The 18,762-nt window shown below is 39.7% G+C and overlaps 5 protein-coding genes across 8 annotated transcripts; 3 read left to right on the plus strand and 2 right to left on the minus strand.

The window, feature by feature from the left end:
• The first annotated feature begins 21 nt into the window (after positions 1-21).
• Positions 22-4,359, plus strand: LOC111603462 (cytochrome c oxidase subunit 6B1). Its single transcript, XM_023321090.2, has 2 exons — positions 22-101; positions 3,941-4,359. Exon 2 carries the CDS (start codon positions 3,966-3,968, stop codon positions 4,197-4,199), a length of 234 nt encoding a protein of 77 aa, XP_023176858.1. The 5' UTR covers positions 22-101; positions 3,941-3,965; the 3' UTR covers positions 4,200-4,359.
• On the plus strand, positions 30-2,862 carry LOC111603085 (dendritic arbor reduction protein 1). Of its 3 annotated transcripts, none has more exons than XM_023320738.2 (3): positions 30-101; positions 664-1,482; positions 1,539-2,862. In XM_023320738.2, exon 3 carries the CDS (start codon positions 1,569-1,571, stop codon positions 2,664-2,666), a length of 1,098 nt encoding a protein of 365 aa, XP_023176506.1. In that variant the 5' UTR covers positions 30-101; positions 664-1,482; positions 1,539-1,568; the 3' UTR covers positions 2,667-2,862. The 3 variants fall into 3 exon arrangements, with proteins under 3 accessions (XP_023176506.1, XP_023176353.2, XP_023176428.2); XM_023320585.2 differs by having other exon boundaries at positions 664-924; positions 1,527-2,862; XM_023320660.2 differs by having other exon boundaries at positions 664-924.
• A 2,461-nt stretch (positions 4,360-6,820) lies between the features above and the next one.
• On the minus strand, positions 6,821-11,660 carry LOC111603789 (transmembrane protein 198). The gene is made up of 4 exons (XM_023321570.2): positions 11,243-11,660; positions 9,955-10,323; positions 8,815-9,327; positions 6,821-8,500 (listed from the first exon to the last, which is right to left on the minus strand). Exons 1-4 carry the CDS (start codon positions 11,393-11,395, stop codon positions 8,321-8,323), a joined length of 1,215 nt encoding a protein of 404 aa, XP_023177338.2. The 5' UTR covers positions 11,396-11,660; the 3' UTR covers positions 6,821-8,320.
• Positions 11,661-12,624: 964 nt separating this feature from the next.
• LOC111604984 (AP-1 complex subunit beta-1) lies at positions 12,625-16,546 on the minus strand. Of its 2 annotated transcripts, none has more exons than XM_023323284.2 (2): positions 16,431-16,546; positions 12,625-15,851 (listed from the first exon to the last, which is right to left on the minus strand). In XM_023323284.2, exon 2 carries the CDS (start codon positions 15,790-15,792, stop codon positions 13,009-13,011), a length of 2,784 nt encoding a protein of 927 aa, XP_023179052.1. In that variant the 5' UTR covers positions 15,793-15,851; positions 16,431-16,546; the 3' UTR covers positions 12,625-13,008. The 2 variants fall into 2 exon arrangements, with proteins under 2 accessions (XP_023179052.1, XP_023179063.1); XM_023323295.2 differs by having other exon boundaries at positions 12,625-15,854.
• Positions 16,547-17,968: 1,422 nt separating this feature from the next.
• Positions 17,969-18,575, plus strand: LOC111605613 (histidine-rich glycoprotein). Its single transcript, XM_023324241.2, has 3 exons — positions 17,969-17,986; positions 18,045-18,112; positions 18,182-18,575. Exons 1-3 carry the CDS (start codon positions 17,969-17,971, stop codon positions 18,573-18,575), a joined length of 480 nt encoding a protein of 159 aa, XP_023180009.2.
• The last annotated feature ends 187 nt before the right edge of the window (positions 18,576-18,762 follow it).

An 18,762-nucleotide genomic window follows, 5' to 3' on the forward strand; every position in this document is an offset into this window, starting at 1 on the left:
TTTTCGAGCATCTCACATACTATCGTCGACTGGTTCGTGTTCGTAACACAGAATTATCCAGCAGTTGAAAAATTTTCTTTGTACTTTCCGTATTAACAGAGGTATGTTTTTTTTTGCAACAAGCACAATAACAACAACAAATTCGTATCATCAAAAAGCAACTAATACAAATTATAAAACAGTGGCACAAAGTATTGTATTTATGCAATAACACACACGCAAACAAATATTTGTCATAAGTTCACACATACACAACCATACAACTTACACATACACATTTTCGCCGCTGGCTGCAAAGGCTTCAGCAGCAGGCAAAGAAAAAAATTACATAACTCCTGATTAATTTGTACTACACATATTTGTTGAGTTCTTATATTTTGGCATAAGAGTAAGATAACTATGTAAGCAGAAAAAAGAAGCAATCGTAAGTTTTTTTAGCTGTTAGTTACATAAGTTCGGATTGTACGCTGAAACGCAATTTTCGATGCTGCCCCGTTAAGTATCTCGTATCTGTATTCTAACCACAAACGAATGTAGATAAAAAATAAGAAAAAGAAAAGAAATGAGAAAATGAAGTAATTATTATAAACAAACTACTTGCACAGCGCATTTGATCCAAGTAACGTTTTGTATTCATGCGTTCAAGTTCATTTTTCCATGCAGGACAAACAAAAAACCGCTCCCAACCGATTTCAGTTAAACAGTTACAAACAGCAGCAAAGCAAGCACAAAAAAAAACATTTATCGCACGCGACTCAACGCACCAGATCGCGCGAACTTCGTTCCAAGCCTCCGCTGCAGCCAGACTGGTGCAGCCTGAAAAAGTGTGGCAATACTTTGCGGATATCTACAGCAAGAACAAGAAACATCAACATCTCGGCGAGAACTGCGGCGACAACTGCAAACGTGGGATATATCAAACAAGTAAATTTTACAATTCCTTATTACCAAACAAACAAAAAATTCAAACAAGTTAATTGAAATTGCATAAGCTTATGAATTTCGGTTGTACGTTATTCTAATTGCCTTAGATCTCAGAGTGACCATATATGACATATTTTAAAGCTTCAAAACCTGAACTTGTGTGTGTGGTTTTTTGTGGTCCGCTTGCAGTCAAACCAACTGCACTGTATTCACACACACTTGAAAACAAGCACAGCCATTTTCTTTCAGGTGCTCCCAGTGATAGCACAAAATGAATGTTTGCAGCGGCTCGTTTGGCAACTCTGACATAAATAATAGAGATTGCGAATTGTGTGTGCGTGTTGCCATCTAATAGGACAATAGCATAATGCATAATGCATGACAAAAAATAAAAGTATGGTCACCCAAGCAAAAACAAGCAGGCAATTTGTAAAAAAACGAAAAAAAAACGAATCAATCGAATGAAAACAAAGCTATATATGTTTTTGAAATAGTTGACGACAGAGAAAGAAGGCGTCGCCATAACGAAAATCGTTTCAACCATTATATTGTATATAGGTATAACGTCAAAACTGCAATTGTTTGAATTTAACGCGGCACAGTTTGAATTGCAGATCGTCAGACGTCGCTTTCGCCGAACGGAAATGTCTGCGGCACGTTTACCCTATTATCAACAGCAGCAGTCAGGGGAGCACCACCAGCAGCAGCAGCGGCGCGGTGGCGGACAACGTTGCGTTGGCTATCAGGATCGTAACAACAGTCGACGCAACGAACGTCGCTATAGTCGCAGTCGTAGTCGCAGCCGCAGTCGCAGTCGCTCTATGGAGCGTCAGCGACGTCGTCATCATCATCATCAAACGCAGTCGCAGTCGCAGTCGCAGTCGCAGCAGCAGCACCAGCATCGCCATCATAGAGATTCACGCGATCGTCAGAAGGAATGGGACAGAGACTACCCGAGACGCAGCTATTATCAGAGAGAGAGTCGCACTCCGAGTCCAACGTCCTACTCCTCCACCTCTGCCTCGACAGGATCAGCAGCGACACGTCGAGTACATGGCAATGGAGGAAATGGATCCAATAAAGTGAACGCCAAGGATAATGCAATGTCTGCTGTGGGCGCTTATTACAATCTTGATACGGATGAGCCCTTCGACAAAGAGCGTATACATCGTGAAATCGAAGCAAAATTACGTGAGACACTCGCACGCGAAGGCAAGGTCTATCCGCCACCGAAGCCGGAGGCATCGCATCCTGTATTCGCCAACGATGGCTCGTTCATGGAGCTGTTCAAGAAGATGCAGGGTCAACAAGAACAGCAACAGCAACAGCAGCAGACAATGGCAGATGTAGCTGCAGCAGCTACAGCAGCAGCTAATGCATCTGCAGCAGTAGCAGCAGCAGCAGCAATTCGAGATCAACAACAGCAGCTGCTACTGCTGGAACCCAATCCAGTTCTCAGTCCATTTGGTGCTTTGCCGGCGATTGCAGCAGGCGCTGCCAGCACACCAGCTGCTCCATATATAGCCGCTGCAGCGGCTGGCAAATCAGCACCGCCACCTCCAATGGTTGGACGTCGCCGTGGTGGCAAAATCTTAAAAACGGGCGTCGTTGCCAAGTTGAAGACGCCCAGCGAAAGAGATGTGGATCCAAAGGATTTTTGGTCGCTGTATTTGGCTGAAGTGAATAAGTACAAGAGCAATGCCTGCGATACGGACAATGGAAAGAGACCATTGGTCAAATAGTCTACAAAACACATCCACACACACCACACCATTTACACACACAATTACACACGCATCTACACATACATCTGCACACACATCTAAATAGACATAAACGCAGTAGCTGTACGCACAACAATCGAAAATATGAACTTGAACGCAGGCAAAACACAAAATTCAATTAGCTAAACCAAAATATTTGGCTTACACAAATACAATCAGCTATATATATATATATATATATATATATATATATATATATATATATATATATATATATATATATATATATATATATATAGCTTTATATAGTTAAGCGTGATACATGCAAGCAAATCGAAAAATTAAGCCTAGGTCTCATTTGCTATAAAGAATATATCGAAAATATATATAACTATCTGACTGTATAACTTCTTCACACATTTAAACGGGGGAAAATCTAAAAAAAAAACTAAAATACAAAGATAAGAAGTATAAAATAATACAATATAAGCTGATATATATATAAAAATATAATTTAAGCACTAGATTGTACAGATTTCTACATTTAAATACTATATATACATATATATATATATATATAACAAACATATAGCTTACCACATAGTGTGTGTACTTATAAAGCAAACGGAAAGAACTTAATATGACCTATATATATACGTCTCTTTCTCTCTCTTTCTCTTTCTCTCTATTTGTATGAAATTCGGATTGAATCAAATTTCAATTTCGTTTATTATTAATTAATATTTTATTATTATTAATATTATATTATTATTAATATTATATTATTATAATATATATTTTTTATGCCTAATTTACATTTAACTATATGTAATTATTACAACATAACACTTACCTCATATCATTTTTATCCTGATTCACCTTTTACGCTGACTTTACCTATCTCTTCTTCGTCTACATGTACTCTCTGTACATGTGCTGTCCTTATCTTTGTCCATATATATCTGTCTGTCTGTCTGCACTGTAACATATAACTATATTAACTTCATATCCTCTTCTCTCTCTCTGTCTATACTGACTCACGCTCTTTATTTATACTGACAACTTCTCTTGGTTTCTCTAACTATGCTGTCCATCTTCCTGTCTCCCTCTCTATATCTATTTCTCTCTCTACTACTTCTACTTCTATGCCATATGCCATTTCTTTCGTTTCGCTCTTTTTGCTTTTCCCATTACATTCATAATTTTTTGTTCGATTTTCATTATTTTCTGTTTGGTTTTGTTAACTCTAAAAGTTCGTTTATGCAATTTTTCATGTCGAAATCGAAAAACAGCGATAAATCAACAACAGTTGACACGATGTCGGCCTATAAGATGGAGACCGCCCCGTTCGATCCACGTTTCCCCAATCAGAACGTGACCAGATATTGTTACCAATCCTATTTGGATTTCCATCGCTGTCAAAAGAAGCGAGGCGAGAACTTTGCCCCTTGCAACTATTTCAAGAAGGTCTACAAGACGATGTGCCCCAACGCCTGGGTGGAGAAGTGGGACGATCAGCGCGAGAGCGGCACCTTCCCCGGTCGCATCTAAATAATGTATATATAGGAAGTTACACTCTACCTACCTACCAACCTACTCCTACACAATAACAACAACAACAACAACAGCTAAATTATGCTAGTTTAAAAAAGAGAACAACAAAACGTTTGGGAAAAGGCAACAAAATACAAATTGTTACAATTCAATTCAACTAGTCGGTCGTTTGTTTCTTCTGTACACACACACACACACACACACACACATACACACACCTTGCTATATAGTATTTCGATCTGCGCTATATAGTCGATACTTAACAACAAAACGCGCTGGTGACTGTTTTAGACAAATGAAGTGTATTTGATCAATAAAATGTTAAATACATTGACGATATATATATAGATATATATATCTGATATCTTGCGATTCTCATTGTATCAACTGTATGTTGGCTTGGCTGCTTCTGCTGGCGTGCAAACGTTGCCCTGGATGCTCTCAAAGGAGGATTGAAGAAAACTATTGAAATTTAATCGCAGGATAAATACTTAGCTTGAAGTTACAGCCAGAATCGATAAAGGAAGCACGACGTACTTTTACTTAAGGTCTTGATTAGATTGCCTCAGATCGAGAGATATCTAAGACTAAGACAATCTAAAGTTCTGAAGCTGATCTCTTATAGCTTATGATAGGTCCATAGGGAAAATCGGTTAGATGCAAAGAATGGAACAGGCTCTGTGATTCCAGACGCGGCCGTGCTGCAAGGGTAGACCGAGGCATGAAGTGTCAAGTGCAACTGCGACACTTGGTGCCAGGCATCCCATGACGATTCGTTTTTCGACACGAAGGCGTCGGTAATCCTGGCGTGGCTGATACTCAGATAAGATGTGAGCTGAATCGGGTTATAGTTTTTCAGGTTACAGGTGAGTTATCTAGGAAATATTTTGAGGATGTCTATGCTCTTATAGCTCTTATAGCTCTTATAGTTGTCCAAGGATTAAATGGTTAAGTAAGCTCCCAAGAAACAGGGAAACTAAAAAATTTTACTCTTTATTTACTTTGCTGTCATTAATTTGTTTTTTTTTTGTTTTGTTCTTTATTAGAAACTTGTGCTTAGCCAATGCTAGGATACATATTTATATGTATATTTACTTAGTTCTTTATTTTTCAATTTCTATGTTTTTTTTTTCGGTTTTTCGTGTTTCTTTTAATTTTATTTATTTTTTTAATTTTTATTTGTATATATTTTATATATTAATTATTTCTATTATTTTTTTTTGTGTATATTTTTTATTTCAATTATTATTTTACTTTCATTATTTGCTTTAATTTTTTTTGTATCTATTTTTTATTTTAATTTTAATGTTTATTATTTTTACTTTATATAATTGTTTTTATTTATTAAAGGTTTTTGGTTTTGTTTTTTTTTTTATTCTACTTAGTATACCATATAAAATGGATTATTTTTTAATAATACCAACTTTTAATCGATTTATCTCGCAACTCTTGTTAGACAACAGTTTTTTTTTATATTTAATTTTTTTAAATACTATTTTTTTATCAGTTTCCTTTAAATGCTTTGATATTTTGTTTGGGGCCTTAAAAAAATTGGGAGAAATTAAAAATAAATAATAAAAAGATTTCTTTTGTTTGCATAATTGTCCAAAACTTTTTAACAAATTGCGGACGGCAGCAAATTTTGTTGTTTTGGTTTTCCTTTTGAGACATTGCCTTAACATGCGCCTTAACATGCATGTTAGGCCACATGTTAAGCGCCCGAATTGTTGCTTAAACGAACCCATTTGCGTTTTTGTACTGCGAATCGTAGGCTTAAAACTAATCTTAAATTTCTAATCAAAGCTAAAATTGTATTTCATTTTTTATATTTCTCAACTTTTTGGCTTACTCTTAGTAAATTGCCCAAACTCCAATTTAATTAATTCCTTATGCTTTTAAATGTTGAATGGTTTGCTTAATCAAATATTTAATCTTACTCTCACTAAATTCATAGTTCATATTATATTTTTTATATTTTTAAATTGTATTTATTTTTGTAAGGTATTTTTTTTTTAACTTTTGGCTTACTCTTAGTAAATGCTCAACTAAGACTCATTTAATAGTTATAAAAAACATTTAATTTTTTGCATACTTTTTATATTAGTTTCTCATTATTTAATTTGTTGCATTAGTGAAATATTTGAGTTTGTGCCTTACTCTCAGTAAGTTCTCAACAGAAAGTTAATGTTTTTTTTTTTAATTTATATTTTATTTACGCTGAACTAACTTTTGGCTTACTCTTAGTAAATTGCCAACGGAATTGTATTTGTTTATGATTTTATAGATTTAAAATTGGAGAGCTGCTTCTGTGGACATAATTGATTGTACTTAATAGGTATATAACTATATATAACTATGGATTACTTGATCAAAAATCGAAGGAAACATCGGTTGTTAAGTAGTAAATGCCATATGCTTAATATACTCTATATATATATATCTATTCGTATATATATTTGAAGAGTTTCTTTACTTGAAAAACCTGTGAAAACTTTAATATATATATATACACATATCTGGCTATATATGCGATATATAGCTGAATATATAAGTTAGTTAAATGCTTTTAGTATAATTATAACACAGATATATAAAAATCAATAGTAAAAGTTGTTCTTTAGTGTTTAGTTCCAGTTTAAAGAGAGCACACAAGGAATACGCAAAACTAGCTTAGATCTATATAATATATATATACCATATATAGCTTAGTGTGAAGAGAAACAATGCGCTATTCGAACTGGAGCAACCATTACGTTTCCATATAAGCTTACGATCACGTACTTATATATCTATGTCTTTATCTGAATAGCTCTCTATATATGTATGTAGCGCCAGTGCTACCTGATCGGTAATACTATATATATGCCTCAATACTCTAGACTCGTTTAGCTGCCAGTAACATCTTGTTTTTTTTCTGTAGAACAAACATCTTGTGTAGTTTATAGCTATAGATCGAAGGGGATCCATGTAGATCTCTATAGATCGAGCTGTCTAAGTGCTATGTAATGCAAAATCCAGAGCTGAAGTTTTATGTGATTCTGTTTCTGGAAACTCTAGCTAGATTAGCGGATGCAACGGGAACTTCTTCTAAAGTAAAGTAACCAGATATTATGGGAGTTACGTAAGACAATATTATATGTAGAGCCGGTTAGGTTTATCTCTATATTCGTTGAATACTCAGATATTCATCTAGCGCAGTTTCCGAATTCGCAGTTATTCAGCGAAAGTTTTCAAATGTTGCTTATGAAAACTCGGTTATTCAGCCGACAGCTACACAGCTTAAGTTTTTTTTAAAGATTTCAGCCAACCACCAAAGCTTTTCAATCAATTTTTGCATATTCAGCTTAAGTCTTCTTTAAGTATTCAGCTTTTCAGGTAAAGCATTTTTTGAATACGCGGCTCTCGAGCTAAATTTTACAATATGTTTCAAGTTCCGCTATTCAGCTTAAGATTGCATCATTTCTTATCATATTCAGCTAAATTTTTCAATATCTCTTTGAATATAGGGCTATTCAGCTGCATTTCCTGTGAGTACTTGGCTATTCAGCTAAAGTTCTTAGTGTTTCGTTAAATACTCAGCTAAAGCTTTCTTTGAATAATCATTTACTGAGCAATTCAGCTTTTCCCTTGTAGTGTTCAACCATAGTTTCCCAACGTACTTCATTGACTTTTCAGCTCTGTACTCTGTATTCCCCTATATATTATATATTGTTTCAAATTTTATGCCATTTCTAAATTGTGCTTTTTTCTTTAAATCTTAACTTCTATCAAGCTTTTTCATGTGAGATATTTTTCAAATATCTTCTTTATGTTTTCAGTAACCAAAAAAAAGTTCCATACGCCCTCTCTCTCTATCTCTCTATCTCTCTATCTCTCTCTCTCTTGCACTCTTTTCCCAACTCTTTCTTCTTCCTCTAGTTAAAGCTTCTGCTAAATTTTGTCTTGATCCAACTTGTTCTTCGCCCTCTTAGCTACATGTTTCTTTTATCCCAATCCGTAAGTTCTGCTCTAGTTTTGGCCATCGTCTCGCCCTCTTCCCCCGACCCAATTCCGACTTGCCACGCCCCTCGCTCCGGCCTCCCTTACGGATATAGTTACATGTAGCTATTGCTTGTTTGTTATCCAATGTCGCGCACGATCTCGATTTTGTCGCACAGTTCGGGATCGTGAATGGTCGTAAAGTGTGTTCGATCGCTCCGGAACGTGTTCCGCTCATTGGAACTAGTCTTAATGGAACGCTCCGACGGCGTCTCTGTGCCGCTCAGCTGAATACGCTTCTGCAAAGCCGACACAAAGTTCTGAAACGACCAAATGCGAGAAGTTAGAGTTGAAGTAGATAAAATAAGACTCGACTGCATGATACCCTGTTCACATATCTTGAATCTAAGGTAACGAACCACTTCATAGAAATTTAAAGTTAAGCTAAGCTTAAGTAGTATTTCAATATATCTAAAGGAACGAATATACCCGTCTGGCAACTGTGAACAAAGTATCGACCTGAGAATCCTACAATATGTTTCGCTTGAATATGATTATTCAGCTAGTCGCATATGCCCGTCTTCAAACTGTGGGCAGAGTATCGCAAAGAGGGACTTGGAGCTGTGCTACTCACCTGGGAGATGATGTCGCCGCGTGCCGTTCGCACCTGGTACAGATAACGGAACTTGCGCTGCCTGGCCTCCTCGCGTGTCTCACGAGTGCGCGACTGCGACCGGCGCATCGGCACATGGGGATTGCCGACGCCACCGGCGCCCGGTGGCTGTTGGCCATGGGGCAGATGATGATTGCCATGCGGATGCTGTTGATGGTGTCGCATATAGAGACGCTTGCGATGATCGACACGCCAAGCGGTAATGAAGCACTGCACCATAATGCTGATCACAATGGTCAGCGGCCACGCGGTTATCAAGAGCCCGCCGTAGCAAGGCGGCGGCAACGGATGCGGCTTCATGCTCAGTATCCAGTTGACTGTCTCCAAGCTGTGCATAAAGAAGTCAATGGCACCGATCACCATGGCCGTGCCCACAATGCTCGATGTCAATATCGTGACATACTTGACGCAGCACAGCGTCAGCACCGAACAGATGACGGCGCCACCGACCACAGCCACATAGATCTCGCGATACTAGAGGGAGAGCGAGAGAGAGAGAGAGAGAGAGGGAGAGAGTGGAAGATTGTGAGGAAGATGAATAAGGGGAGAATGAGGAGAGAGAGTGGGAGGATGGAAGATAGAGAGAGAGAGAGAGAGAGAAAGGCAAAGAGGAAGGCGAGGGGTTGGATATAGAAAGAGAGACGAAGGACAGGTTGGGCAATAAAGAGAGTGAGACAGAGAGAGAGAGAGAGAGGAAGAGAGAAATATTATATTTTAGATATGCAATTTATCCACATGACAAATAGTTGTACAGCACAAATGCGCCTGGTAAGTATTTACTATGAAGAAAACGGGCTTTTAGCTTGCAAATTATCTTGAGAGTAAGCAGATGGTATAAGATATGCTTAATGGAAAAGTCTGGCAAGACTTGAGCTGTAGCTAATCTAGATATGTGCATAAGTTGACAGCAATGAAGAGCTCATGGTAAATATTTACAATATGGAAGTAAGGTATTGAAATTGAATGTAAATATTTACAATGAAGATTTACTAGCTGCTAAAAGTGCGTGTTAAATGTATAAAGTAGCAGAGCAAATGATCAATCAATTTGCAATGAAGATTTCAAGAAGGGGAAGAGAGAGAGAGAGGGCTTAGGACTCACTCCGAACTCGTTGTCCGGCATTGTGGCCACACAGACTGCCATCGCAGCGCCCGACAGCAAGGCGCCAGCAAAGGCGCTGATCAAGACCGAGGCGACGGGATACGTAGAGCCGAGCACAGCGCCCAGGAGTCCAGCGACGATGGCCAGCGCCGAGTCAGCTGGCTTGCCCAGCCAAGTGATTTGGAAGTCCTGCAGTATAAATATCCCGTTGGCGCCCACCATTAGCCCGCTCAGAAAGCCAACAGCGCGCAGGCAGCGATAGCCGAGCAGAGCGTAGACGATGCCAAACACGGCTATGATGGCCCACAGCAGAGCGGGCAGGGTATCCGGCGTGGTTGGCGCACATGTCTGCCTGCTCTCCAGGATGCCCTGTGAATGGAAGGAGAACGGGGAGCAGAAGGCGAAAGGGAAGCTTGAAATGAAAGGCTTCAAGTCTATTAAGTGTTCAAGTCGCACATAGCCGACTAGCAAATACCACATACACTCAGTTCTTTCTGTTCTGAATCTGATTTTGATTTCAATTTAAGCAAGAAATTCCATTTAGTTAATGTTCTGCCCATAGCTCCGCCTCTACATAACCTCACTTTTGTTATATTTTCAGTCTGAATATGCACGCTTCTGCTTGCTTTCGTATCTTATGCATAGTATCAATAGCTGGCTGCTGTGAGAACTTGATATGTGCGCAGTATTCTTGCATTTATATAGCTAAGCCCCTACATAACCTCACTTTTGTTATATTTTTGGCTCTATTTAAGCTAATTTTGCTAGCCAAACATTTGTTTTTAATATATCATTTTCTTATTTATATAGTAGAGCTGCAAACTAACCTCACTTTTGTTATATTTGTATAGCAATTTGCAAGATTTTTGTTTTGTCTGTAGCTGAAACGTTATACAAATTCAGATATATATAGTCTCTATATATGTCTTCAGCCTCAGTGTAACCTCATATATTCGTTGGTTCTTCTTCTGATTTTGCTCTCTCTCCCGCTCTCCCTCTCTCCCTCTCTCTGAAGTGAGGCTGTAAACATGTCAAGCATCTCATTTCGCATGCACGCAGACAACCCTTAAGCCACGCCCCTTGCCACACGCCTCCTGCTCTGTGTGCGCTGTAATTCGATCAAGGACGAGTGCAGGCACTGACACAGTTGCTTGTCCACTTGGCAGACTCGCAGGCTGCTGGCTGCTGGCTGCCTAGCTGGCTGGACGAGTAGCTGTTGTTGACACACTCCCAAAACACACACACACACACACACACACACAGAGAGAGAGAGGGAGAGATGACATACCTTTATCAAAAATGGCCAATCCATATGCGAAACGCTTTGCATATCATCTGAGTGCTCCTGTCCAGCATCATAGATCACATCGTAGCTGTCCAAGGAGTGCAGAGCCGCAGCAGTTGCAGCAGCTCCACTAGCGTTGCCCGCCGTCTCGCCCATTATCCAAAATGTAAACCCCAATTGGCTACGGCTCTATATGTATGCGTAGCCCGCAATCGGGCTGTGCCACATGTTTGGATTGGGCCCAAAACAAAAAGTGTTTGGGCGCAGTTTTCCAAAGACTGCAAATGTTCTTGCTGTACTAATTCTATTAACTTTTTGCTCAGATAAAATATTTATTTTATTATTTTTATTTGTTTTCTCTTATTTTCTTTCTATTGTGTATCACTTATTTGGCAGCAGGAATTTCGTCCTTTCAATCGGGGCCAAGATAAATTTACTTGTGGTACAACAAAGCAGCGCAATTCGCGCTGAACAGGGACAACAACAGAATGCAAGCGCCTTTACATGCAGAGAGGCAGAGGCAGAGGCAGAGAGAGGGAGATAGCTATAGCTGTGTGCAGCAACCCTTAAGGGCGAGCTTACAAGCTTTTAAAGCTTAACGCTGGTTAAGCTTTTCTGTTAGGTGGCAGCTTGGCAGGTTAATGTAAGCACAGGTGAATATATGTATTGGTGGGTAGCTAATCGATTGTATACCCTGTAAATAATAAAATGTATAAAAGGAATATGCTACGTGATACACGATACCCTGTAACATATAGTAAAGCTGTGCGAGGAGCGAAAGGTGAGCTGGGTAATCTACTAGACAGTGTGAATATGATATGCATTATATACCCTGTAGTAATTACATGTATAGAAGAGGGTATGCTGAAGCCCCGTTAGTAGAGGATACTCTAAGACGGGTACTATTATCATATAGTCATAGGTGGAAAGTCACCTGAATACTCTGTAAATAACAAATGGGTAGAGGGGCTATACAATCGATTATATACCCTTTAAATTTACGTCTAGAAGTAGATTAAAATGAAACCTTGATATTGGCAGATAGACGTAGAGACAAACGGATAAAGACTTTACCCTGCAAACATGAAACTGAATATAGCAAAAATACCCTGTAATTACATACAAGATCTTTGCTTAAACAGGTTGTAGTGGGTATTAAAGGCTGTGTCTGGCCTTACTGTTACAGAGAGGTCAACTATTATAAAGCTTGTAATTATGTAATGCAAAGATCGAGTATATCGAGTATACTTATGCTCTACTAAAACCCCGATCTATCCATATAATGCAGGCTAAGCATAAACAAGTCTAATCTAAACAATATTTAAACAAATCTAGAAAAACTTTTACAACTAAGGTACGTATATTTCTTATATATTCGTAACATGGAATTGAAAAAAATACAGGGTATATGCTAGTAGAGTTGATAGTGTGCGTGCATAGATAAACATATATTGTAGCTTGTTGGGGTAGCAAATTAGTGGATGATGCGATATCGCCCCTCTACAAATGGAATGCCTTCCAACTTCGATTGGATCGAGTCGAGTTCAATATATAGTCGTATATATATAATTGTATTAGATAATAGGATAATATAATATAATAATAATACGCCTCAGTTAGCGAAAGCTTGAGGCTTTTCTCTCTTTTCTTTCTTTTTAACAGAGTTTTTCATCAACGCGTAATATTTAGATATTTCAGTTATATAGAGATATATATAACTAACATTAATAGATTGTGTATAATTTCAGAATTGTTGCTGTTCGATCTGTTTAGGGTGACCGTATGATGGCCTCGTAGGCAGCAAAAATAATGTTGGCCACCTCCACGGAGCGAGACTTGAGACTGAGCGTCGCATCGGGATTGCCCGGTTGAAGTTTCAGCTCGAGCAGGACCCAAATATTATTTGTCAGCTTCAGCGACTGATAGAGCATATCCTGACCCTCGACATTACGCTTGGCAATGGTAAAGATATTGTTGGTGGTCATCTTGGAGGCGATGCCATCGGTGGTGCCAATGACGCCGCTCAAGCTGTATTGCAGCTCATTGGCAGCGGGTATTTCCTTCCACGTGTTGAGGAAGACACGCTTGTCCAGCTGCCCGTCCTCGGCGAACAACACGTTGCCATGCACCAAGCAGGCGAAATAGAAGATGTCGATGTTATTCTTAACGGCCACTTGAAGGTTGTTCAATGGTTCCATGCGCTGAATCGGTCCACTGGTGCCCAAAGCCAAGCTGATTTCTGTGCTCTGATTTGGTGGCAGGGGTGGCGCCTGCAGCGGCGAGGCGGGCACCAAGCCAAAGCTGTTCTTGTTCAGCTGTATGGCAAAGTTGGTCATCGGCTGCATGGCCTTGTTGGTGAGGGTCATCTCCATGTAGATTTCCCCATTGCGCCGTGAGAAGGTGCCCTGGATCTCTAGGCCTTTGCCCTTTTCGGCGGGCAGCCAATTGACCTTGGGTATTTGCACGCCCACCGACAGGGAGGTGCCGGCCAGGCCGAAGATGTCACCCAGCAGGCTGCTGGCACCACCGGCAGGAGCAACTGAATCTGCAGCCGGTGGACCACCCAGTAGTATATCCAGGCCACCACCAAGCAGATCCACGTTGCTTGTGGTCGAAGCTGGCGCTGCGGGCATGGCAGGTGCGTTGATATCCATGGAAAGCAGATCACCAATGAGTGAATCTTGATTGGGTATGACCATAGACTCGGATCCTTGCCCAGCTTCACCCGTTTGATCAGCATTTGCATTGGCAGAGCCGGCGGCACGATTTGGCAGCGATTTGCGTACGCCAGCGCCGCGACCTTCGACAAACGCCGTTGGTGGCTTATGATAGACGCTGGCCAGCGAGCTGATGTGACAGATGAGCTCGTCGAGCAGCGTCGGCTCGAGCAGATCCGTTTCCTCTGAGATGAGCGGCTTGTCGGCGAGCACCACCTCCTTGGCAGCAGCCGGATCGGTGGAGAGCAAGCGCCAATAGATAAAGCCACGATCACGCAAATCTGGATTGTCCGAATCCTGGGTGGCCAGCGAAAGGACATGCTGCACCAGCTCCTGTGTGTCCGATGGACGCTTGAGAAACAGTTTGACCACAGCTGTCAGCAACTGCAGCTGCACCTGCGCATTCTCGTCCTGGAAACCTTCAAGGAAGCTATCGAGCAGCTCGTCGGCATTGTCAATTCGTTCGGCATATTCGCCAATGATCCAGACCATCGAGGCCCGTGCTTCTGGTTCGTCCAAGGTATCCAGATTCTCGCACAGCGTACTAATGATGCTCTCATACTTATTGGGATACTTGCGAAAGATGTCCTTGATAACGACTATGGCCTCCTGAACAACATAGTTGACCTTGGTCTGAATGAGATCCAGCAGAGTGGAAACACAACGCTCGGCCGATGGCTCCACTTTGATGGCGCATCGTCCAATAGCACGCACTGCTTTGCGCACAAAATCCACATCCACCTCGGTGGCATACTCCTTCAGTTCGCTCAACACCTGGGCGATGTTGCTCTGATTGGCCAAACGTATCATAATATCCAACTTCTCCAGCTTCACATAGATGGGGTCATTGTACTTCACGAAGAACACCTTCATCTCATGCTTAAGTATGTCCGGTCGCTTCTGGACAATCAAATTGATGTTACGCAGTGCAACGTACTGAACCTCCGGCTCTGAGGAGAGCAGCGTTACAAGTGGTGGAGCCAACTTCTTGGTTAACGTGGCACAGAAATCGCTATCGCTCGACAACATCTCTAGCAGCTTCATCAGCACCTTGACGGCGCTGAGCACAACCGCCGCATTGGCATGGGCCAAACGTGGTGTGATGCGCTCACAGATCGATTGTGCTTCTCGCTCATCCTTGGGACTATAGTTGGCCAGCGAGTCCAAGATGAAGACCTGTCCCCATTCGGTGCACTCATTGAGTGCCGTCAACAATTTGTTAATCGTCACCGAATTCATCTCGACGAGCGGCTGACCCGATTGACTGGCCTCATTGATTTCGCTCAGCGCTGCCACCGCATTGGCCACCACCATGGGATTGGAGTCGGACAATAGATCTTTCAGTTGATCCAGAAATCCTTGATCCTCCACCATTGTTGCCGAGATATCATAAAGTTTAGCAACACAAACGGCTGCGGTTTTGCGTACATAGGGATCCTCGTCCTTGAGGCATTTGCGCAACGGTTCGCATAGATATTCCGTTATCTTATCGACGCGTATGCAGCCCATTGTCCTCACTGCAAGGGCACGAATCAATGGATTCGAATCCTCACAGTCCTTGACAAACGTATTCACTGCCATTATCGCCATATCCGGTTGCGATTTGGCATAGTTCATCAAATACAAATAAACGAGTTTCTTTAGCTCCAGATTATCCGTTTGCATGCAATTGACAACGTCTGGAAATAGCGCCGAGACATCCTTGCCAACGGTCATGCTGGCTATCACCTTCTTTACGGCCTCCTTCTTCTTCTCCTTTTTGTCATTATTCAGCTCCGATTTGAGCTCGAAGATTTCGCCCTTTTTGGTAGTCGTAAAATACTTTGAATCGGTCATCGTGCAGTTCTCTCTCTCTGACTCGCTCTTGCTCTCGCTCTCTTACGCTTGGGAACTTGCTGCTGGAATAAATTGACGGAACGAAGTATAAGAAATTATGGAAGAAACAGTCGAAATGCAAATATTATGTGCCTATGTGTAATTTTGTCACTTAACTGTAATACCCTATAGTAAAGTCTAACAAGGTAGGTAGATTGCAGTTTCATGCAACCCTATGGAAAAAGTTTATCAGCTATCAATTGCTTGAATTTTATATTTTGACACTTAGCTTCAATACCATTTAAAAGAGCATTAATCCGCCATAGCCTACACATAACACACATATGAATTAAATTATGAAATTTACATCTGGATGTAAATATCTATAATATTGATTAAAATGCTAGGGGCAACTTCCTCTTTAGGGGCGTAGTATCAGCCCCATAAGCACACTTACACACACATAAATACATATATATGTATATATATACGGCAAGCGTTTACTCATATGACGGCTTGAACCACGTCTTACACTTTCATCAATGTGAATTTACTAATGAAATAACTTGCAATTAAACGCTTATCGAGTTTGTTGACTTTCTATATGAATTGAACAGTTATACAAAATTAAATGTAATCATTAGAATTATGGTATTTACCTTAAAATGAGCTTTTCAAAGAATTTTGTTTGCGTTTATTTCTTCTGCCCTCTTACTGCTGCTCTGCTTCTTGTGTGGGTGTGTGTGCGTGTCTGTGAATGGATACTCGATAGTGTCTAGTTCAGACAGTGCTGCTAAGCGACATATCGGTACATAAATAATTATCGATTATTATTAAAAATAAAATGCACTTAGCTGAATATGAAAGGAAAAGAATTATGTAGTGGTGTATGCACGTCTGCTTAGCGGCACATCGATGGAAAATGGGTATCGATTATATTATTCAAATTATATGCACTCAGCTGCATATAAAAAAAGAGAAAATACCCATGCATGGAAAATGCATAGAAAAGGAAAAACAAATTTTTAATTGCTCACGTTTTCGTGTCATTGCGTAAGACATGCAATTTGAAATGGTCTACTTGCAAGCACATTAATTGTAATAACACAACCACACATATACCTATGTATGTTTATGTACAAGTTAATGCATATGTATTATTTATTTATTTATCATGTATCGTATTTTAACTTGATGCCTTGCACAATTTTCAACATATTTCCGTTGACTGACTTTTGTTGTGGATGTCTTCCGTCTATGCGAAACAAGAAACACAAAGAAGTTTTCGTATTACAATAAGCAAAAGCCACAGGGAAATTAAAACAATGCAAAAGCCGTGAATTCGACGAATATCTAACGAAAGCAAAGAGCAAAAGAGAAAAATAATTATGTTTTCAAACAAAATGTTGAATGCGCTACAATGAGCAAGATGCAGGTAATGTAATAGCAAAATTATACAAAAGCGGGAAGCATCTGAATATAGCAGAGTGTTATTTGTGTAGCACTCCTTATTCGTATATACTTCAAAATACATTTTAAATTTGGGCAATCTATATTTTATAATGTAATATTTGGGTTCAAATAATTAAAGTTTAATTATGATTCTTATGATTCTATTACGTTACATACCAATTCAAATGTTAATTCTGTGTATCAAATTGCACATCTCTAGCTTTTGTACTAGCTAGATAGTTCTAGCTCTTAAACTCTGATTGCCAAAGCTATCGATAATAAGAAAGTTAAGCTGGCTGTGCTATCGAAGGATCTACTCGCCAAATTTAAAATTTTTCTTAACTTAAACTCTTAACGCTTAGATGGACAAAGAGAAATTAATTCGATTGTTGATTCCGATCAATCAAATATATGCATATAGCTTATGGTGGTACTGTCTACCTACCTTGTTACATACCTTTCAATAAGAGCAATATGCCATGTTTACCCATTTTCTGTGTGTTTAGAGTACCAAAAGAAAATCCACCCACAATTCATAACATATATATATATATAATGTATATTTTTACACATATATATTTATAAAATGCACGGAAGCAAAAATTTGAAACCCAACGCCGCATTCCAAAATCGTGTTATAAAATAATTTGGCAGCACTTGCCTAGCAATCATTCGAAATCGAGCCACTCGAGCGAGCACATCGCGGCTAATACCTTTTTTTTATCTTCACCCAACTTTAAGCAAAATGGATAATCGACATGTGGTAAGATATAGAGGGAGCACATATAAATCAAGGACTTCAATTCTTTATGCCTTTACAGCTGCTGAAGTTTTCGTTTTTGACGCTTCTCGTGCTTCTCTTTGTTTGTGTGCAGGCAACAAATGCGGGGTATAATCTCTATAGAGAAATTTATCTGTGTAAAATTATCTTAATCATATATATATCTACATCAATTAGGAGTCAGCAGAAGAAGAAGAAAATTGTTATACATGTACCCATTCACAAGAAGATCGAGAAACATGTCCATACGATTATCAAGCACGTTCATCATCATCATAAGCCGATTGTACTAAAGGAGGAGAAGAAGATTATACATGAGGAGCATAGTCCGATACAAATACATCAGACCAAAGAGCACATACATCATCATGAGAAGCATGATCATGCCCATCATGACCATCATGAGCACCACGAGCATCATCATCCCATTGAACAGGCGCCATCCATCGAGGAGGAGGAGGAGCATATACATCATCATCATAATTATGAGCACAAAGATGGTTTTTTGGGCAGCAGTGATTCAGATGCCAGCAGTAGCGGCAGCAGTATCAACAGCAGCGAGGAACGCTGATGTAAGGCTACAATTTTTAACTAAAAACCAAGAAAAAACCTAACTCAAAAACCACTGTGGTTAATTTTATGTGATGTATTATTTAGATTTACGTATACACTGTTTTTTTTTTTACTTTTTTTTATATTAATATAGTTAAGTAGGTTAAGCACGGGTAATTGTATAAATAAACTGTTAAAAATAAACA

This window comes from Drosophila hydei, unplaced genomic scaffold, assembly GCF_003285905.1.
Source record: "Drosophila hydei strain 15085-1641.00,03,60 unplaced genomic scaffold, DhydRS2 tig00000296-arrow-arrow-pilon, whole genome shotgun sequence".
Taxonomy (NCBI): domain Eukaryota; kingdom Metazoa; phylum Arthropoda; class Insecta; order Diptera; family Drosophilidae; genus Drosophila; species Drosophila hydei.

Excerpts from the sequence above, each read along its gene's own strand:
- LOC111604984 (XM_023323284.2), bottom strand. The coding sequence starts at position 15,792 with ATGACCGATTCAAAGTATTTTACGACTACCAAAAAGGGCGAAATCTTC.
- LOC111605613 (XM_023324241.2), top strand. Across the intron at positions 18,113-18,181 it reads GTGCAGGCAACAAATGCGGG|GAGTCAGCAGAAGAAGAAGA; the intron begins GTATAATCTCTA and ends TACATCAATTAG.
- LOC111603085 (XM_023320738.2), top strand. The coding sequence starts at position 1,569 with ATGTCTGCGGCACGTTTACCCTATTATCAACAGCAGCAGTCAGGGGAG.
- LOC111603789 (XM_023321570.2), bottom strand. The coding sequence starts at position 11,395 with ATGGGCGAGACGGCGGGCAACGCTAGTGGAGCTGCTGCAACTGCTGCG. Across the intron at positions 10,324-11,242 it reads ATTGGCCATTTTTGATAAAG|GGCATCCTGGAGAGCAGGCA; the intron begins GTATGTCATCTC and ends TTCCATTCACAG. Across the intron at positions 9,328-9,954 it reads TGCCGGACAACGAGTTCGGA|TATCGCGAGATCTATGTGGC; the intron begins GTGAGTCCTAAG and ends CTCTCCCTCTAG.
- LOC111603462 (XM_023321090.2), top strand. The coding sequence starts at position 3,966 with ATGTCGGCCTATAAGATGGAGACCGCCCCGTTCGATCCACGTTTCCCC.